Here is a 17,281-nt window from a genome sequence, read left to right as displayed (position 1 = left end):
TCAACTAATACACCAATGTTTGTAACCATAGAACCTCAAAACGAATCTTCGTCGGGCGAGGTTTTCCTGTATTCCAAAGCATACATGCCCTATTCCGATTGCGGGAAGTGAGTCGGGGTTCTTCCACCAAAACCTCCCCAATGGTTCTCAAAACCAAAGGGAGGAGACGCCAAAGATGCGCAAGGAAATCCACCACCTCTACCCAAATTGGACATGCCTGTCTCAAGACCTCCTGAAACTCGGCCATGGGCCTCCAAGAGAGCACATGAACTAGTTGCCCATCCATAAACAAAGGAATGCGTTGCATAAACGGAGCCCGTACTCCTGTAGAGCGAAAAAGAACCTCAAAAAACCCCTTTGGGCCATCATAAATCTCTTCCACAAGGGGAACCTACATACGCCCTAAAACATCTTCGCAGCACTGTTCAAAATTGAAGCATAGACTGCAGCCAAGCACGAATTCTGGTGATCAAATTAGTCCTTCCAGTAAAATAAAATATGATTGCCCCCTCATGGAAAGTAGCTATCTGTTGTAAAACCAGGTCGGTTCCTATGACTGCAGCTACTCGATTCCCATCCGGTATTGCGTTAGCTTTATCCTCATTACAATGGACATAATCTAACATAAGATGATTGGCAGTGACCAACATGAATTGTAAAGATCCATCCGGCTGTGAACACAAAACATGAACCTCTAGCTGAGACGAATTCAGGCCCAAGACCGGTTCCGTCATCCTATGACGTTTTTGCATCTCTTCACTATCCTGCAACGGCCCGAGTTCATCAGCCGAGGAATCACCATCTAGATCGGCAAAGTCTGTCATTCCCTTGCCCAATCTGCTGATTGAGAAAGGCCATATGGATGCCATTCGATTCTTGCACATTTGCCATAGCAGAACCAGATTCTGAACACAAAATTCTCTCTCGCTCTCTCGCACACTGTTTCACTGTACAGGGGCAGGTCTGCTCTCTTTGTCAGTGCACAGAGGCAGATTGCACGTGTAATAATGTCTAGTCCACAGGCCCTGGATAAGGGCACTCAGAGGATGCGCAGTTGATTGCTTGGACAACAGGTCAGTTACTACATGGGTGCATGAAGGCTGACCCCGCCGAGGCGAGGCAGAGCTGTCCCTTCTCCTACGCAAGGATTGTGCCTGAGGAGCAGATGTGGGCTCCAAACGAAACTTTGATCCCATAGCAGAAATTGTTGCAACAGAGGACAGGCGTGCAGGGGCAGGGCTTGCAGAAGGCTGTACCAAGCAAAAGCACAGCAACACGTGATCAATTAGATCAGGCGCACCTTTTATTCGGCAATGACAGTAGCAGGCGAGGAGGTCACTGCAGCGAGGCTCCTCTCCGGATCTGAGCGAGCACGAGCACGAGGACGGTCAAATGTGGAGGACGTCTGCAGCATGGCCGAATGTTACGGGGCTGGAGATCAGTGCCTGAAGTCGCAGGTCTTTCCAATAGACCACATAGGTCCACGCAACGATAGGGAGGTCCTCACGACGACAGGGACTCGCAGAACAGACAGGCGACGCTAGGAGACCGTGCATAGGCGACAGCAACCTTCGGCTTTCTCCATCGTTCTCTCTCCACTCTCTCATATATTCTCTCTCTCTCTCTCTCTCTCTCTCTCTCTCTCTCTCTCTCTCTCTCTCGTGAAGATAATTAAATTAAATGGCAATATTTACATCAAGTCATTAGGTCAGCCAAGAAAAACATAAAACAAATAGAAACCAAGCCGAAAGGCCTCTAAGACCATAACACACAAATATCACACAAAAAGGACAGCTGGAGTGAAACAAACAATATCCAACCAACGAGTAGCAATGTCAAGAAGAACTAGATCAACTGAAACTATAGAGGAGATATGCCATAACGATAAACCACAAACATGGGCCACATGACCATGGATACTGGAGGTAGAGTAAAAAATGAAGGCATTTCGAGCACATCAAATATGCCACAGAGCTATCCAACTAAGGAAATGGAAAAGGGAGGAATGATTTGATGCAAGGCGAACATAGAAGGCATCCTTCCCATAATCCACAAACGAGCTGACATCCGCTGCTGAGTCACTAAGAACCACATGCAAGAAACGAAACTCAAAATCTATTGGGCAATAGGGCTAGAGACGAAGAGAAGAAGCAATGTCTCATCACATGTAGTGCAAAATACACAACCATGCAAGCACGCAAAACAATCCCAGTCGAAAGACCCCCAATAACCAACCTCCATATGAAAACTTTATTAGCAGTCATGTTTGTCATGCCTTGTCTCCTCCCTGTGAGCCTCAGTCTAAGTCAGACGAGAACTTTAGGAGCTGTGACTTGTCTATCACTTCTTTTGACAGAGAAGGTAGCTTATTCTAGAGCACTCGATTGATTGCATTTCCTTCTCCAATCGCGATTTTATGTGCATTTCCTGGGGCAGTTTCTGCATTCTTCAACCTGCCTCACCTTCGAACATTGTCCACCCTTTCCACGATTATTTGGAGCTTTTTAGGCATTTTACCAGCATTAAATGCTGGTCATCCATATTTTTGGCCCCAAAATTCAAGTTGTCATGTTTTTGAGATTTTTCGCAATTAATAGCCATTTCCCACTTGGCGGTCAATTAGAATATAATCTTCCCTCATTCCTTGGCAAGTGCACACTCCAACTCCATCATCTTCCTCCGTCTTCGGTGCTGCCATTATCATTAGCCCGATTTGGTGCCCTCACTAATGCAGTGGGCTGCGTGCAAAGACTAATCAGTCCTCCTTTTGTATTCAACATACGTTCCTTGTTCAATGCAAGTTTCTTTTCTTCTTCTCTTGTAGATTGTCTCTCTCTTCCTTTGTCTTCAAGTTCCTTCTTCCATTGCGCACTCTCACATGGTATAAGAGCATGGTACTTGACAACAACACAAACTTCGTGAGGCCATCCATATCTGCATTTGCTGAGAACGCAAGCTACTAGTAGCTAGTGACTGCATCTGGTGCTCAAGCATCATCATCAAGAGCCTATTGGGTGGAGGTGACTGTTTGTTGGCTAGGCGACTACCTTCTACAATCAAAAGCAATCTTTGAGGAGCAAGTGACAGCATTCACAACAGCGTTTTGGTGCTTCTGCATCCTTCATGAGCAATCGACACTATTTTTTGCCTGAGGTGGACCTTCTACATCGAGATCTATGTATCCTGTAGCCAATTCCTCCTATCTTGGGGTTGTCCATAGCCAAACACAACTTTCTGTGGGAGTTTTGCAGATATATACGAAGATGTCTTACCACCAGTTCTTCGCTGACTCTAAAGGATAAGGTCTCCCTTCCTTACTTTGAGAGACGGAGAGATTTTCGTGCTAGTTCATGTGACGATCAAAGGTCACCTAGCTCATTTGTATGAGATCCCTCTCCTCCCTGCTCTCTCCATGTTTCATAGAAGGCTCGTTCTTTGGGCCTTCATATGCCTTCCATGGCGCCCTCTATACACGTGCCCATATTCCTTTTTTTGCCCAAAGAAAATTGGCTTGATGGTTCCAACTACTTGCTTTGGTCGTGTAAGATGAAGAGTATCCTTGATATGTTTGATCTTTGGGAGTTTGTTACCCACCCTATTCCTCGTCCAGTGGAGGATCCCATCATTGGAACATCAATGGATTGTGCGGCCTTATGGGATTGGCTCAACTCAAGAGCTCGATTTTTCCTCTATATGAGCTTATAAGATTATGTCCTAGTGCATGTGCGCAAGTTGCGTAAAGCAGCGGAAGTGTGGACAAAGCTTGCTTCTTTGTACCATCAAAAGACATTTGCCCATCATATTACTCTCGAGAAGCAATTACGAATGCTCTATGTTGATGATTCTTCTTCCATGAAGGATCATATCAACAGGTTGGACGACATGAGAAATGAGCTTGCATCCCTTGGCAGGATGATATCTTCAGAGGATATGGCCATGATTCTTTTGACTCAGCTGCCATCTCCCTAGTTTGATGCCTTCTACACTAGCCTTCTTACATCGAGGACCCATGAGAAGCTTCTATGGGAGACGCTTGTCCTACTTGTTTTGGAGCATGATGAGCATGCCAAAGAGGTAGCAAGTGGATCCACCTTCACCAAAGCATTTGTTGCAGGTTCGGGAGGGGGACGCAAAAGAAAGGGAAGTCACACGCTAAAAGACAAGTGAGTTCTTTAGATTCTAACTCCGACTCACAGAAGTCTAGATGCCCATATTGTGGGAAGGAAACACATCAAGAGAAGAAATGTTGGAAGAAGTACCCTCACCTTCATCCGGGAGCAACGGATGGAGCTAAAACATCCAAGCCTTCTACCTCTACTCCGACAATTACGCATGAGTCAGTGTTCTTTCATATTGTTGACTTGGAGGAGCCTTCTATTACGGTTGCCTCATCTTCTGAGGCCTTGGTTGGCTGATAGTGGAGCTTCTAGTCATGTGACTCCATGAGGTGATTTGTTGCAAGATCTATGCCCTTCTAAGGGTTCAATCACTATTGGTGACATTGTTTCGGTGCCTATTTGTGGTGTTGGCACTTTGCCTTTATTTCCCGACTGTGCGTTGAGCTCCCTTTCACAAGCTCTTTATGTTCTAGACCTTGGCTTTCCACTCCTCTTAGTTTATGGCCTTACAAGGCTTTTTACCCAAGTTGTCTTCACCGAGCAAGACGTTTGTTTCGATAATTCTTCTATAGGGGCTGTTATTGGGATAGGTTGGCAAGAGAGCGGGCTTTATAGGCTTGATTCCCCTTCTGTTATACAAGGTCCTCCGAGGCAATTGTCTATTGCTACACCCGTTCCTGCTTCTGCACCCTCTTTTCCATAGGTTCCTTCAGTTCCCCCACCCTCTCCTTCAGTGGTTCCCTCGTACCCCCCTTCCCTTTCAGAGGAGGATGATCTCGATGATGCAGTTGTGGATTTCTTGGCCCCTAGTATTTCAAAGGGGGTTTTGCACAATCATGAGGAGCTTCTTCATCGGCAATCTTCATCGACAGACTTCATCGACATTCACATTTCTCTTGTCACCCCAATATCCATTTCTCCCTTGGCCTTCTGGCACATCCAAGATCTGAGAGGGGGTGTTAGTAGTCATGTTTGTCATGCCTTGTCATCTCTTGCCTGTGAGCCTCAATCTGAGTCAGACAAGGACTCTAGAAGCTCTGACCTGTCCATCACCTGTTTTAACGCAGGAGGTAGCTCATTCTAGAGCACTTAGTTTATTGCATTTCGGTGCATTTTCTCCTCCAGTCAAGATTTTAAGTGCATTTCCTAGGGCAATTTCTGCATTCTTTAGCCTGCCTCACATGCCGGACATTGTGCACCCTTTTCAAGATTTTTCTAAGCCTTTCTGGCATTTTCACTAGCATTAAATTCTGGCTGGCCATATTTTTGGCCCAAATTTCAAGTCAGCTAGTTTTTTGGAATTTTTGGCTATTTTTAGCCATTTCCCACTTGGCAGGCAATTAGAATTTAGTCTTCCCTTCTTCCTTGGCATGTGCACACTCCAACTCCGTCATCTTCCTCTGTCTTCCCGTCTTTGGTACTGCCATCATCATTGGTCTGATTTGGTGCCCTCACTGACGTTGTGGGCTGGGCGCATGGACTTATAAATCCTCCTGTATTCAGCATTTGTTCCTTGTTGAGTGCAGGTTTCTTTTCTTCTTCTCTTGCAGATTGTCTCTCTCTTCCTCTGTGTTCAAGTTCCTTCTTCTGTTGCCCACTCTCACAAACTTTACTCTAATAAGGAATCATAGACTTCTAGAGTTAGAGAAATCTTACCTGCCACTTCTTTTTGTTGTCCCCAATATGCCATATTTTGTTGGCCTTTTCAATGACCCATCTCTGATTAGTTAACTTTTCTCGAAATCATCATGTAGCACAAACATCCAATCCTGCCAAGAAGACAAGGGCTGTAAAGCACGCAATGGATAGTACCTCAGAAGCTGCTCCTATAAGAGTGACCAAATGTCATGAAAGCCATGAGGCACCCAAAAGTACTAACGAATGCGCCGAAATGAATAAAGATGAGTTTGCCCAAGAATGACACCATCACAGACTGTTTGCAACCCGAAGCCAGCCATCCGATTAAACTTATCTCAATGCAATCCTCATCCGCCATCCTGTACACCTCTCGCCATGCCCTAATGATATGAGCCGCATCAGCCTCCCACCTGACCCACTGGATGTGGGGGCACTCGCCAATCTGTGCCCCTTCCAGATCTTTGACCTTAGGGTTCCAGATCACTGACTGATGTCCTCCTGGCAGCCTCACAGGTTTAGATTAGGGCCTTACGGAGACCCTACCACACGTGGAGTACGCTGCGTAGGAAAGGTGATCTGGGGGGGGATGGAGGTGATCTAGGCTAACGTGAAGATCCATCTCAAGGACGACCTCCACTCACCGCCAAGCCTTGGTCTACAATCGTGAAGACCCTCTTGCACTAAAACCTACTAGGTCTATGCGCTTGGTGTGAGGCCGCGAACAACTAGCTTGCCCAAGAGGGCAATACTCTGATACTCTAGGTCTATAATCCCAATCCCTTCCTCTAACCGATCTTGTATGATCCTCACCCACACCACCTTGGCCCTGGAATCCCTAGAGCCATCTGACCCTGACCAAAGGAAGTTCCGCACTAGGCGGCGAAGCTGTACTACGCAGGATGAGGAGAAGCACCAACATGAGGCGATGTACCAAGCCGTCGCTAAGAGGACCTGTTTAGCCACTAGGGCTCGGTCTCCACCTTCATCAGTATCTTATAGGACATGTTTAACCACTAGGAAAGCTCCAACCGGTCTCTCCCTTTGGGGAGAAGGCTGATAAGGCCTGTCAAAAGACTCCCAAGCATATGTCCTGAAGTGAAGATCTCCTGGAAGGCTATCAGTAGGGGGTCCTTCACCACTTCCCAGTAGGTAGTGAAGAAGGCCTTAGAGAGGCCATCCTCACCCAGGCATTTCTGTTCGTCCTATGTATGGAAAGCGTCCTCTAGTTCCTTCTTTGTAAAGGGGGCTAGGAGGGAGCCATCCTCTGAGACGAGGGACAGGATGTGATCCTAGACCTGCTGTCTACATCGCTGCTCTCTAGCTGAGGCTGTCTCCTACTAGAACAAGCGACTGTAGTAGTTGGTGGTGATTTTCATCACCTTGTCTGGGCTAGAACAAGTCCTCCCCAACTAATCTCGAAGGTTGTGTATCTGCTCTCTTGAGAAGTGAGACTACTGCACCTGGAAAAACTCCATGCATATCGTATCTCCCTTCCGTGCCCAGAAAGCTGCTGAGGTGCGGAAAGAGAATTGCGAGTGCTTGTCCTCTAGGCTAGCAATCGCTGCCCGCACACAAACCTTCTATGCGTGGAGGGTGGGATCCCGTGGTGCCTCCTGTAATAATCTCTGCGCGGCTGCAAGGTCCCGCCGCAGTGCTCTCTCCTCCTCCCAGCTTTGCTACCTAGCCTGTATGGCTGCCTCTTGGCAGATTATGCTCAACTCAGCTAGGCCCTCTACAACCTCTTTGTGATCCGATCCTTCTTGCCCCAATCCTTGGTCCAAAACTGCTCTATCTGTCCCATCACCTCCTCCCTCCTATAGATGGAGTCAGGGATCCGAAAGAATCCTGTGTCTAGGGCAGATGCTGGGGGATCTAGTGTGAGGAGAACCACGCAATGATCGGACGTGGTGCCTGCCAACTGGCCAATCTGGCCTCCACGAGAACCTCCCCACTCTCCACATAAAACATGTCCAACCACTCCAACAAGACTCCACCTAGACGCTTGTATTTCCAAGAGAAGTCCAGCAACCTCTGCCTCCTATGGAAGGCAGGCTCTTTCGAGGCATGGTGTTCTCCTACTACTAGTAGAAAGACCTTCCATGCCTCCTACTCCTCCCCAACCATGTTGTGGTAGTTTCTGCCTCTTCCCTACTGGTCCTTCAAAGCTTCCAAGTTGTTGAAGTCTCCTCCAACGATCCAGGAGTCCACCTCTGGGAGTCTATCTGAGATCTCCACCCAGAACCTGCTGCGTACCCTAACCTCCATAGGGGCATAGACATTGAGGACTCCAAGGCACGAGTCCCCCATATCCAATCTGATCCATAGAACCCTCTGTGCCACTGTCGTCCCGTGGTCTCGTACACAAGCGGTGAGACTCGAGCCAATAGAGGTGCATACGCCTCCACTCCTGCCGTGGGCACCTATGGCGTGCTCCCAATAGATGCGCAAGCTGCTCGAGAGTACCTTCTCTACCCGCTGGGCCTCGGTGGGAGTAAGCTTATGCTCCTTTAGAAGTAAGATGTCAATCTGTCCGACAAGGTTAGGCTATAGCTAGTGCAGAACAATCAACTTCTTGGAACCACGTGCTCCACTATGGTGGAGACTATTCACATTCAAGGATGCAAGGTGTAAGCTCATGGGAAAACCTGCGACTGACTGAACAGGCATCTGTTCGGTGTGGAGGCTGCTAATGAGGAGGAAAAACTATGGGGCATGCAAGTACACTTTGCCACAAGTCTAGACGGCGAACTCCAATCCTTGATCATGGCCCTCAGTCGAACCAAAGGGGTGATAGATGCTGAGAGTTGTGACTCTATACACCGGTAGAAATGGGCCGCCTATGCTAGGGGCCACTCGATCATATCCCTTGGAGCTCTCCACTGTGGGGAGGCTCAAAAGATCATGCTCAAGTGTGGTACCTCGGCTCCAACCCACTAGTTAATGTCCATCATGCAACCAAGCCACTGCTGTGCAAACAATGCTAGTCCTTCTTCTCCCATCCACTGGGAGATGTGGTCCGCCACCTGACTCTTCCACTCCTCAATCTGTGTCATTGTCCAATCCCCTAAGTGAGAGGACTGAAGGAAAAAAGTGTAGTGTGGTCCATCTAGTGGTGCTAGTAGATGGACCTTACCTCTCCTTGACTTACGAACCACAAAGATTCCCTCCTCTAGAGCTAGTGGAAACTCTCCGTGCTCCGCAACTCTCAAGTAGAACCATGGGCCACTGCGGAAGAACTCATGTGGGAACAACTATGCCTGTCTCAGGAAAGTGTGACGGATGGCAAGGGCAAATGAGCTAGTGGTAGTATGGGAGGAGAAACACTACTGGTGCGAGGAGGATATGGACGTCTGTGGCTCATCGCTACCTGTGGGAGGGAGGGGGGGGGGGGGGGGGGGGGGGGGGGGGGGGGGGGGGGGGGGGGGGGTGTTTTTTAAGGGATCACCCGAAATGGGTGCGGATCAGCGGGGTGCTTTGTAGGAGGTGGTGGGAGGCAAGAGGATCGAGGGATGGTAGGAGGTACGTGGCGAGTGGCGCGGAAAGGGGGCTAGTGGCCCTAGAAGAGGAGTGTTGTGGGCCAGGGTCAGTGGGGGGAGCTTGGGAGGGTATGGGGACTGTGGAATCTCAGGTGGGTAGTCTGTGGCGTGGGTGGTGGCTGTGGGGGATTGCGGTCTTGCTTGGTGGGATGGACAAGGAGGGGCTGCGGAGTGCATTGCCAAGGGGGCGTCGCTCGTCCTCCTGCTCCTTGCTTTTGGAGCTACGATTGAGAAGATGGCTGTGGCCCCCCTGCCGTTGCCCTCTCTGTTGTCTCTGATCCGTGTGAAGCCGTTAGCGCCCACCTACGGGGGGGGGGGGGGGGGGGGTTTTAAGGGATCACCCGAAATGGGTGCGGATCAGCGGGGTGCTTTGTAGAAGGTGGTGGGGGGCAAGAGGATCGAGGGATGGTCGGAGGTACGTGGCGAGTGGCGCGGAAAGGGGGCTGGTGGCCCTAGAAGAGGAGTGTTGTGGGCCAGGGTCAGTGGGGGGAGCTTGGGAGGGTATGGGGACTGTGGAATCTCAGGTGGGTAGTCTGTGGCGTGGGTGGTGGCTGTGGGGGATTGCGGTCTTGCTTGGTGGGATGGACAAGGAGGGGCTGCGGAGTGCATTGCCGAGGGGGCGTCGCTCGTCCTCCTGCTCCTTGCTTTTGGAGCTGCGATTGAGAAGATGGCTGTGGCCCCCCTGCCGTTGCCCTCTCTGTTGTCTCTGATCTGTGTGAAGCCGTTAGCGCCCACCTACCGGACTGTCGACGGAGCCCCCTAGGCTCCGAAACGTGTACAATCTGCTGCATGATGCCCAAAGTCATGGCAGCACAGGCATTGCCCTGGCTGTCTAGTCACAATGACCTACTGCCTAAAGAAATGACCTCCTGCCTCGATCTCCAGGAACTTTGGGATACTCTTTGTGTCTTTCACAGCCACTCGTAGCTTTGGGACTCCTGTAGTTGTCACTGCATCTGCGAAGGAGGTAGGGAGAACTCTCCCAAAGAGTCGTCCGAATTCCTCCACTAACTGGATGTACTCTACCGCCAGTTCGGGGAAAAGTAAAGTGGCTGGGTGTCTGAGAAGTCTGTTGTGGGGCACAAATGACTCCACAGTAAAGCCGCTATACCAGGGAACCATGTAGATGACCCCCTTTGTGGAGGCATAGGGCAAGCTCTCCACTAACTCACGAGCTGCACCCGCAGAGGTGAGTCGAACCATGAAGATCCCTCGGCCCATGAGGACTGCCTCCACAATCTGCGTTGTGCCAATGTGCAGCGCGGACAGGCGAAGGGTTAGTCAGGAGAAAAGTGACTGGGTGTCTGAGAAGTCTGTTGTGGGGCGCAAATGACTCCAGTAAAAAGCCGCTATACCAGGGAACCATGTAGATGACCCCCTTTGTGGAGACATAGGGCAAGCTCTCCACTAACTCACAAGCTGCACCCGTAGAGGTGAGTCGAACCATGAAGATCTCTCGGGCCATGAGGACTGCCTCCACAATCAGCGTTGTGCCAATGCTCAGCGCGGAAGGGCGAAGGGTTAGTTAGGGAGAGGGCGGACCAGCCGACCGGGGAGGGAAGACGCTAGCGCAGGTGAGCGGAAGAGAGAACCGATGCAGTCGACAGTTGAGACAGGGCAACTTTGCAAAATCTCTTGCTAGGATGCAATCAAATGAGAAATGAGCAACTTTAAGTCTCATATGAAGAGGCTAGCCTTGATAATTCCAGTACATAAACCGATCATGTATATAGGATGATATCCGATCAAGCAAGGCGGAAGGAGCTACATCCACACCAATAGGATAACCGAAGTGTCCAGTAATATCTCCTTTAGAAACCACAGTTCCTTGCTAACCCAAAGCTTGCAAATCACTCTCCGTACAAGTAATCGATGTAGATTTTGAGCATTAATATAAAGTCCCAAAGCTAAAGCAAAGAGATTCCAAGTAACCATTGCCCGATTCACATTAGTCCAATCAGCCTTGAGAAACATAAAGAAATCATCAGCCAAAGATTGACCCAAAAGTTGGGCACCACTAGGAAGAGACAAACCAATAATCTCGCCTTGATCAACTAGCTTATCCAACAAACAGAGCATTGGGCGAGTGACTAAGGTAAATGGAAAAGGACTAAGAGGACAGCCTTGTTGAATATAACAAGACAAGGCAATTTCATCAACGATTCCCCCCATTAAGTACATAACGTGCCACAACACCCTGACTTATGGTATCAACAAGAGAAGTCATGCAAGGACCAAAGCTCATGGCAGATATCAGATGTGGCAAGAAAGACCAACTAACATGATCAAATGCCTTTTTAAGATCAAGCTAAAGCATAACAACTTGCTGGCCAAAGGCTTCGGCATAATCAATCCCCATTTGAACATTCAAAATGTTATGCATGATATTCCATTCCTTAATGAAACCATATTGATGTGGATGAACCAAGTGCAGGAATACTTTCTGCAATCTATTGGCAATGATTTTAAAAAAGATTTTATACAAAGAACCAATAACAGAAATGGGTCTCCACTGTTTCAAAGTAGTCGGAGAAGGAACCTTGGGCAACAACCGAATCACTGCAATCTTCCAATATAAAGGCATCAAACCAGAATTTCGGACTTGCTGACACAAGCGAGTTAATGGGTCCTTAAGCAACTCAACATGGGCTGAAAATAGCCCATTCGGAAGCCCATCCCAACTAGGGCTTTTCCTACATGGTAAATGGGATAGCACATCCTCAACTTCAACCTCCATGATATCAATCTCCATCAAATCAATCCATTCAAGAATGATTACTAACTAAGTCACAAATGTATCGATAAGCAAAGAGAACATCAGAAAAATCTCCTTTATAATAGTCGATGCATATTTGAATGATGGAAATAGGTTCAGTAACCATATCACCTTGCTCATCCAACAAATACACAATATTTTCCCGAATGTATTTCTAGTGTAAACGAGCAAAGAACTGATGAGATTCACAGTTATGATCATGCAAAGCTTTCGCTCGGGCCAACAATTTGTATTTAACACATTCCTCCTCTTGAAGAGATTGAACTCTACATTTCAACCATTCAAGGCACACAACCTAGTCATCATCAGTAGTATCCTCTAACTAATACAAAGAGAATGAGTGAGTCAACAAAGTTTGTGAATGCTGCAATTCAGCTCAAAAAGAAGAAGCATGTTGAATACCATATTGCTGGGACAACGCACGTGCATTATACCTAAAAACAACCCATGCTTCCATACCCCCAAATAGAATCCTCAAGCTAAAAGAAGCAATCAATTGCTCGATACACTCCAAAAACTGATTTTGCAAGAGAAAAGATTGATTGAAATGCAAAGGCAAACGGGTAAGCAAAGCCTTTGGCATGAACCGGCCTATGAGTCAATTCGAAAACCAAAGGATAGTAGTCTGACAGGACATGTTGTCGCTCCACCTACATATCAATCATTGCTAGAAGAAAAGAATCGCTCTGACAAATGTATATCCTATCAAGCCTGGCCCAAGTATCTGGATGTTGAAGAGAGCAATAAGTATATCCAAATTGTGAAGGATGCATCCAAGTCCACTTGTCTTGTTTCAAAGACACAACTATCAATGCACCCCAAGCCTGACACTCAAGACCATCCATTACCGAGTGAGGTGAAGTTGCATGATCCGCTAATACGCATGCATTAAAATCACCCTTAACAAAACCTTGACGAGTTGTGGAAAAGCAGAGCAAGTCATCCCAAAGTTGATAATGTTCCCGAGTAGTAGAAGAAGCATCCATGTCCACCAGCCACAAAACCTTTCCCTCATATATGATTTCCAGCATCAAAAATTTGCCACAAGCATACTTAGAAACCAAGGAATGGTTGGAAGGAAGATAGAACAACCAACATAACTCTAGATTTATGTGGAAATTGTCCACTAAAAAACATTGTATTATTCTTATATGCATAAGAAGAACTTGCCAAAGCATGTTGTTTGTGCTCCACGGCACAAAAAATATCCCAATTACTAGCAAAAACAATTCTCTGCAACCAATATTGCTTACTACCATAAGAAATGCCTTTAACATTCCATAAAGAAAGTCTCATGATAAACAAAAAGAAAGAGAACTATTGAATCACCGCTTTTCCTTTAATATCCATAGCTTTCGCAGCTTGAAATCTCTCCATCTCACTTCGGATCACATCCACAAGATCCGCCCTCTGCAAACTAGCAATGGAAGCACAAAAAGGGAATTGCTCTTGCTGAGAATGGAACATATCCCGAGGGGGCAAAAGCCTCCCACAGGCATCAAAGCGCAAAGCAAAATGAGAAGCACTTTTATTAACCATACCAACTGCAGGTACATGCGAAGATTAAGATTTCACATGTAAAAACCTCTACCTCTGTGTTGAAAAGTCTGAGTAATAGATTGAGGAGATAGGTGAATAAGAGTGGAACGAGATTCTTGTCGGGCATTGCGTCTAACCACAGTGACCCAAGAATCATCCTAAGGAGGTAGATCTCGACTAGTTGAATGCAACTCGCGCTCAATACCAACTTGGGAAACATCCTTATTTCCATTTTCATGTCCATGCAGGGCAAGAGGCACAAGAAGAGCAACATCTTGCTACTGAGTCAAAGGCTAGGGATCACACTCTTGCATATCCATGTCAAGGTCCAAAGAATACTACAAATCCTCAGGGGCTACTATCACATTCAAAAATAAAATGGCCCAATTGGCCACATCAAAAGTAGTGTCCAACAAATGTCCCCCATTTGACCTCAAAACGAATTTTAGTAGGCCGAGGTTTCCCAATGTCCCAAAGCATACAAGGCATGTTCCTATTACGGGAGGCCAAATGAGGCTCCACCAACATCTCATCGAGGGATCTCAAAACCAAAGGAAAAAGTCTCCAAATATGTACAGGAACACTAACCACCTCCACCCAAATTGGGCATGCCTGTCTAAGAAACTCTTGAAACTCAGCCATAGGCCTCCATGGGACCATATGGACCAACTGACCATGCAAAAACAAAGGAATGCATTGCATAATGCAAGCACACACATCCGGAGTATGAAAAAGAACCTCAAAAGACCACTTCGGTTCATCATAAATCTCTTCCACGAGAGGAGCTTGCACTTGCCCAAGAACATCATGACACGCATCCTCACTCACAAGCATGGATTGCAGCCAAACATGAATCTGAGCAATCAAAGCAGTCGTGCCCGTAAAATAAAGGATGGCGGCTGCCCTCTCATGAAAGGCAGCAATCTGCTGTAAAATTAGTCAGTTCCCATGATAGCAACCACATGATCCCCTTCCAATAAAGAGCTCGCTTTACCCTCATTAGCATGAACATAATCAGACATAAGATTGTTGGCAGTGGCAGGCATGAACTGGAAAGACTCATCAGCTTACGAGCAAGAAAATACCTTGCTGAGGCAAATCCGCAGCACACTCCGTTCATCAACTGATATCTTACGGCGTTTTTCCATCTCATCCCCTTCCATCAACTGACCAAAATCCTCAGCCAAAGATTCACCATCTGATCCAACCGATTCTTTCTCATCCCCATGCCCAATATGCTGGTCAAGAAAAGCCACATCCATACCAATTGATGCCTGCACATTAGCCATAATGAAAGCCCAACCTTTGTGAGTTCTGCGCAAAATAGTAGACATGACAAGCACTGCCTGAAGTAATGGCTGCAGATCTCCACTAGATTGGAGCTCAAATATGAAGGTCAAACTGTGAGTAACACATTGTCTATACATACACCCTAGGTCAGAAACAGGTCACTCTCACTGTACACAGCAGAAGAAGAGCAGAGCGCCATCACTGTACAAACACCCTGCTCAGAATCTGGTCTACATCCTGAATCTGTGTCTGCAATGTGCAAAAACGATATGTGCCAAGAGATTGGCGCCACAGTGCCAGCTGTCTGACAACCTACACAGGAGCACCAACGAACAAACTGAGTGGAGCAAAACAACGAGCAGCGGACAGTACTCTCTCTGTCTCGTGCAGGTCCACACGACGGCAGGGAAGTGGCACCTCTCTCTCTCTCCGCCTGCCCCCTTGGTTTCAAGCATGAATTGAATATTACTTTGTTGATGCAACAGTGCAGGTCTGAACTTACATTGTTTATTGGTTGTGCAAAGGTTAGGGTAAAACACTGAGATTGATGCATAAACACTACAGATGTGGCAGCTAAAAACATCAGAAATGTGCTTCATAAGTTTCTTTCAAGAGGGGGTAAAATAAGAAGTACATGCTTTCTTATAAAGGGTTTGATTACAATTTTAGACTAGGGAAGAGGATTTAAACCTCAATGGAACTTTCTCTTAAACACAAAAATTCCAATTGAGCATAAGTGATAATATATGAGTCAAAGTTTAGTCTTTAGACAAGCTATAGCATGATTCAGACCACAGACATCATGATTCATACATATCACACAAAGAAAATTGAAATGAACATGACACATAGCCCATGTGCAATGCAGAATGGGCCAACCTACAACATCACCATTCTCATTCCAGAACATCACGTGGAATGTGGAATGGGTCAAGCGGGAATGAGAGCTCATAGAAGAAGAAAGTGAAGGAAAAAGAGATTTAAGAGAGAGCACAAGAGGGAAAAAGAGGGTAAACATAGGAATGAAGAGTGAAGAACTTACAGGAGAGCCAAGAAGAGAGAGGAGAAAGCAGAATGGAAGATGAAGGCTGCAGCTTAGAAGAAGATAGGCTGAAGCAAACTGTTGCCCATGCATGTATAGAGCAATAGAAGGAGTCCCCCCAGCATCACACAGCATTTCAATGAAGTCATACTTCACTTCAAAAAGACAAAGAAAAACCACACATTTTTAAACTCTTGTAAACATTTCTTACTTTTAGAAAGGTTTCAAGGTTTCTAAACCAAAGAAACACGGATCTTTGCTACTATGAGCACAGACGCTTTGTCTCAATTAACACAAACTTTTAGACATGGGTATTTTGAAATTTGGACAGTCTCAATAAAAACTAAATCACTTTTCTTACTAACCAAACTTCTAATGTTCATATTTAAATGACACATTTCACACCAATCTCTTCATGATAACTGTAACTTTGCTGATACACATAGTTTTCACTCAAACATCTTGAACACAATCCCTTTACGTGTATACACACGCACACACACAAAATTTTGATTAAAGGACTTCCAAAATTTGAAGCTTTTAAAAAGCAAGTTAAAGTATGCACATGTGCATGAAAACCCACCTTAGGAATATCAAGTCCCGGATATACAACATGACAGTTTGATAGTTCTCTAATCTTTTCATCTATTGCCTGCATCATAAACATATCAAAATAAGTCACACCAATGAAACCCATTGTGTCTACTTGTAAGGTAGTTTCAAGCAATGATAAAGGAACCAGAAGAATAGCAAATACAAAAGACACTACATGACCTTTTTTGAAGGGTGTCTTTAAACATGGGGACAAAGAGAAAAAAGAAAGAAGAAAGAAGTGTATTGAAGTCTGCAAGAGGCCAAATTGAACTATGAGTAAAAAGATATATAAATCTAAAGCACAAGGAGCTCATATAAATCCCAAGTAGAATCAATAAAGCATGCCTTGAAAAAAAGAAAGCCAAAACATATTGCTAGGAACAGTAAACAACAACAAAAAAAGCTTACATCTGCTAGATATGGCAAGATTGATGAGTGTGGAACACAATAATCACAAGTGAAAGAGATGATGACCGTGACAAGGATGGCCAAAAGTGGGGGAGGCGAGGGGGCATGGAGGACCAAGACGGCATTAGAACATACATAATATAATTTTTTTTAAGTGAAATTAGAGAGAAAGAAAGAAAGAAAGTTATATTAACGTCTACAAAAGGCTAAATCAGCCTATGAGACCAGAATGTTACATCTAAAAAGTCAAGGAATTTTACCAAGTCCCAAAATAGTTCATCTAATCCTATGACTAACTATATGGAAAATAAACAATAAACAATACATAGTTGATAAGTAC

The 17,281-nt window shown here is 46.1% G+C and overlaps 1 protein-coding gene across 1 annotated transcript in view; it reads right to left on the bottom strand.

Moving 5' to 3' along the window:
* LOC148008376 (histone acetyltransferase GCN5-like) overlaps window positions 1-17,281 on the bottom strand; it is an 81,635-nt gene that overhangs the window by 16,586 nt on the left and 47,768 nt on the right. Inside the window, exons 5-6 of the mRNA XM_087674266.1 lie at window positions 16,523-16,591; window positions 14,693-14,881 (exon numbers count right to left, since the gene is read on the bottom strand). Coding sequence (XP_087530392.1) covers window positions 14,693-14,881; window positions 16,523-16,591 — 258 coding nt within the window. The remainder of the gene's footprint in view (window positions 1-14,692; window positions 14,882-16,522; window positions 16,592-17,281) is intronic.

The sequence above is a fragment of the Lygodium microphyllum genome, unplaced genomic scaffold (genome assembly GCF_053477565.2).
Source record: "Lygodium microphyllum isolate KBCC unplaced genomic scaffold, Lygodium_microphyllum_v1.1.10 scaffold_154, whole genome shotgun sequence".
Lineage (NCBI taxonomy): Eukaryota > Viridiplantae > Streptophyta > Polypodiopsida > Schizaeales > Lygodiaceae > Lygodium > Lygodium microphyllum.
This window is presented reverse-complemented; position numbering and strand designations above follow the sequence as displayed.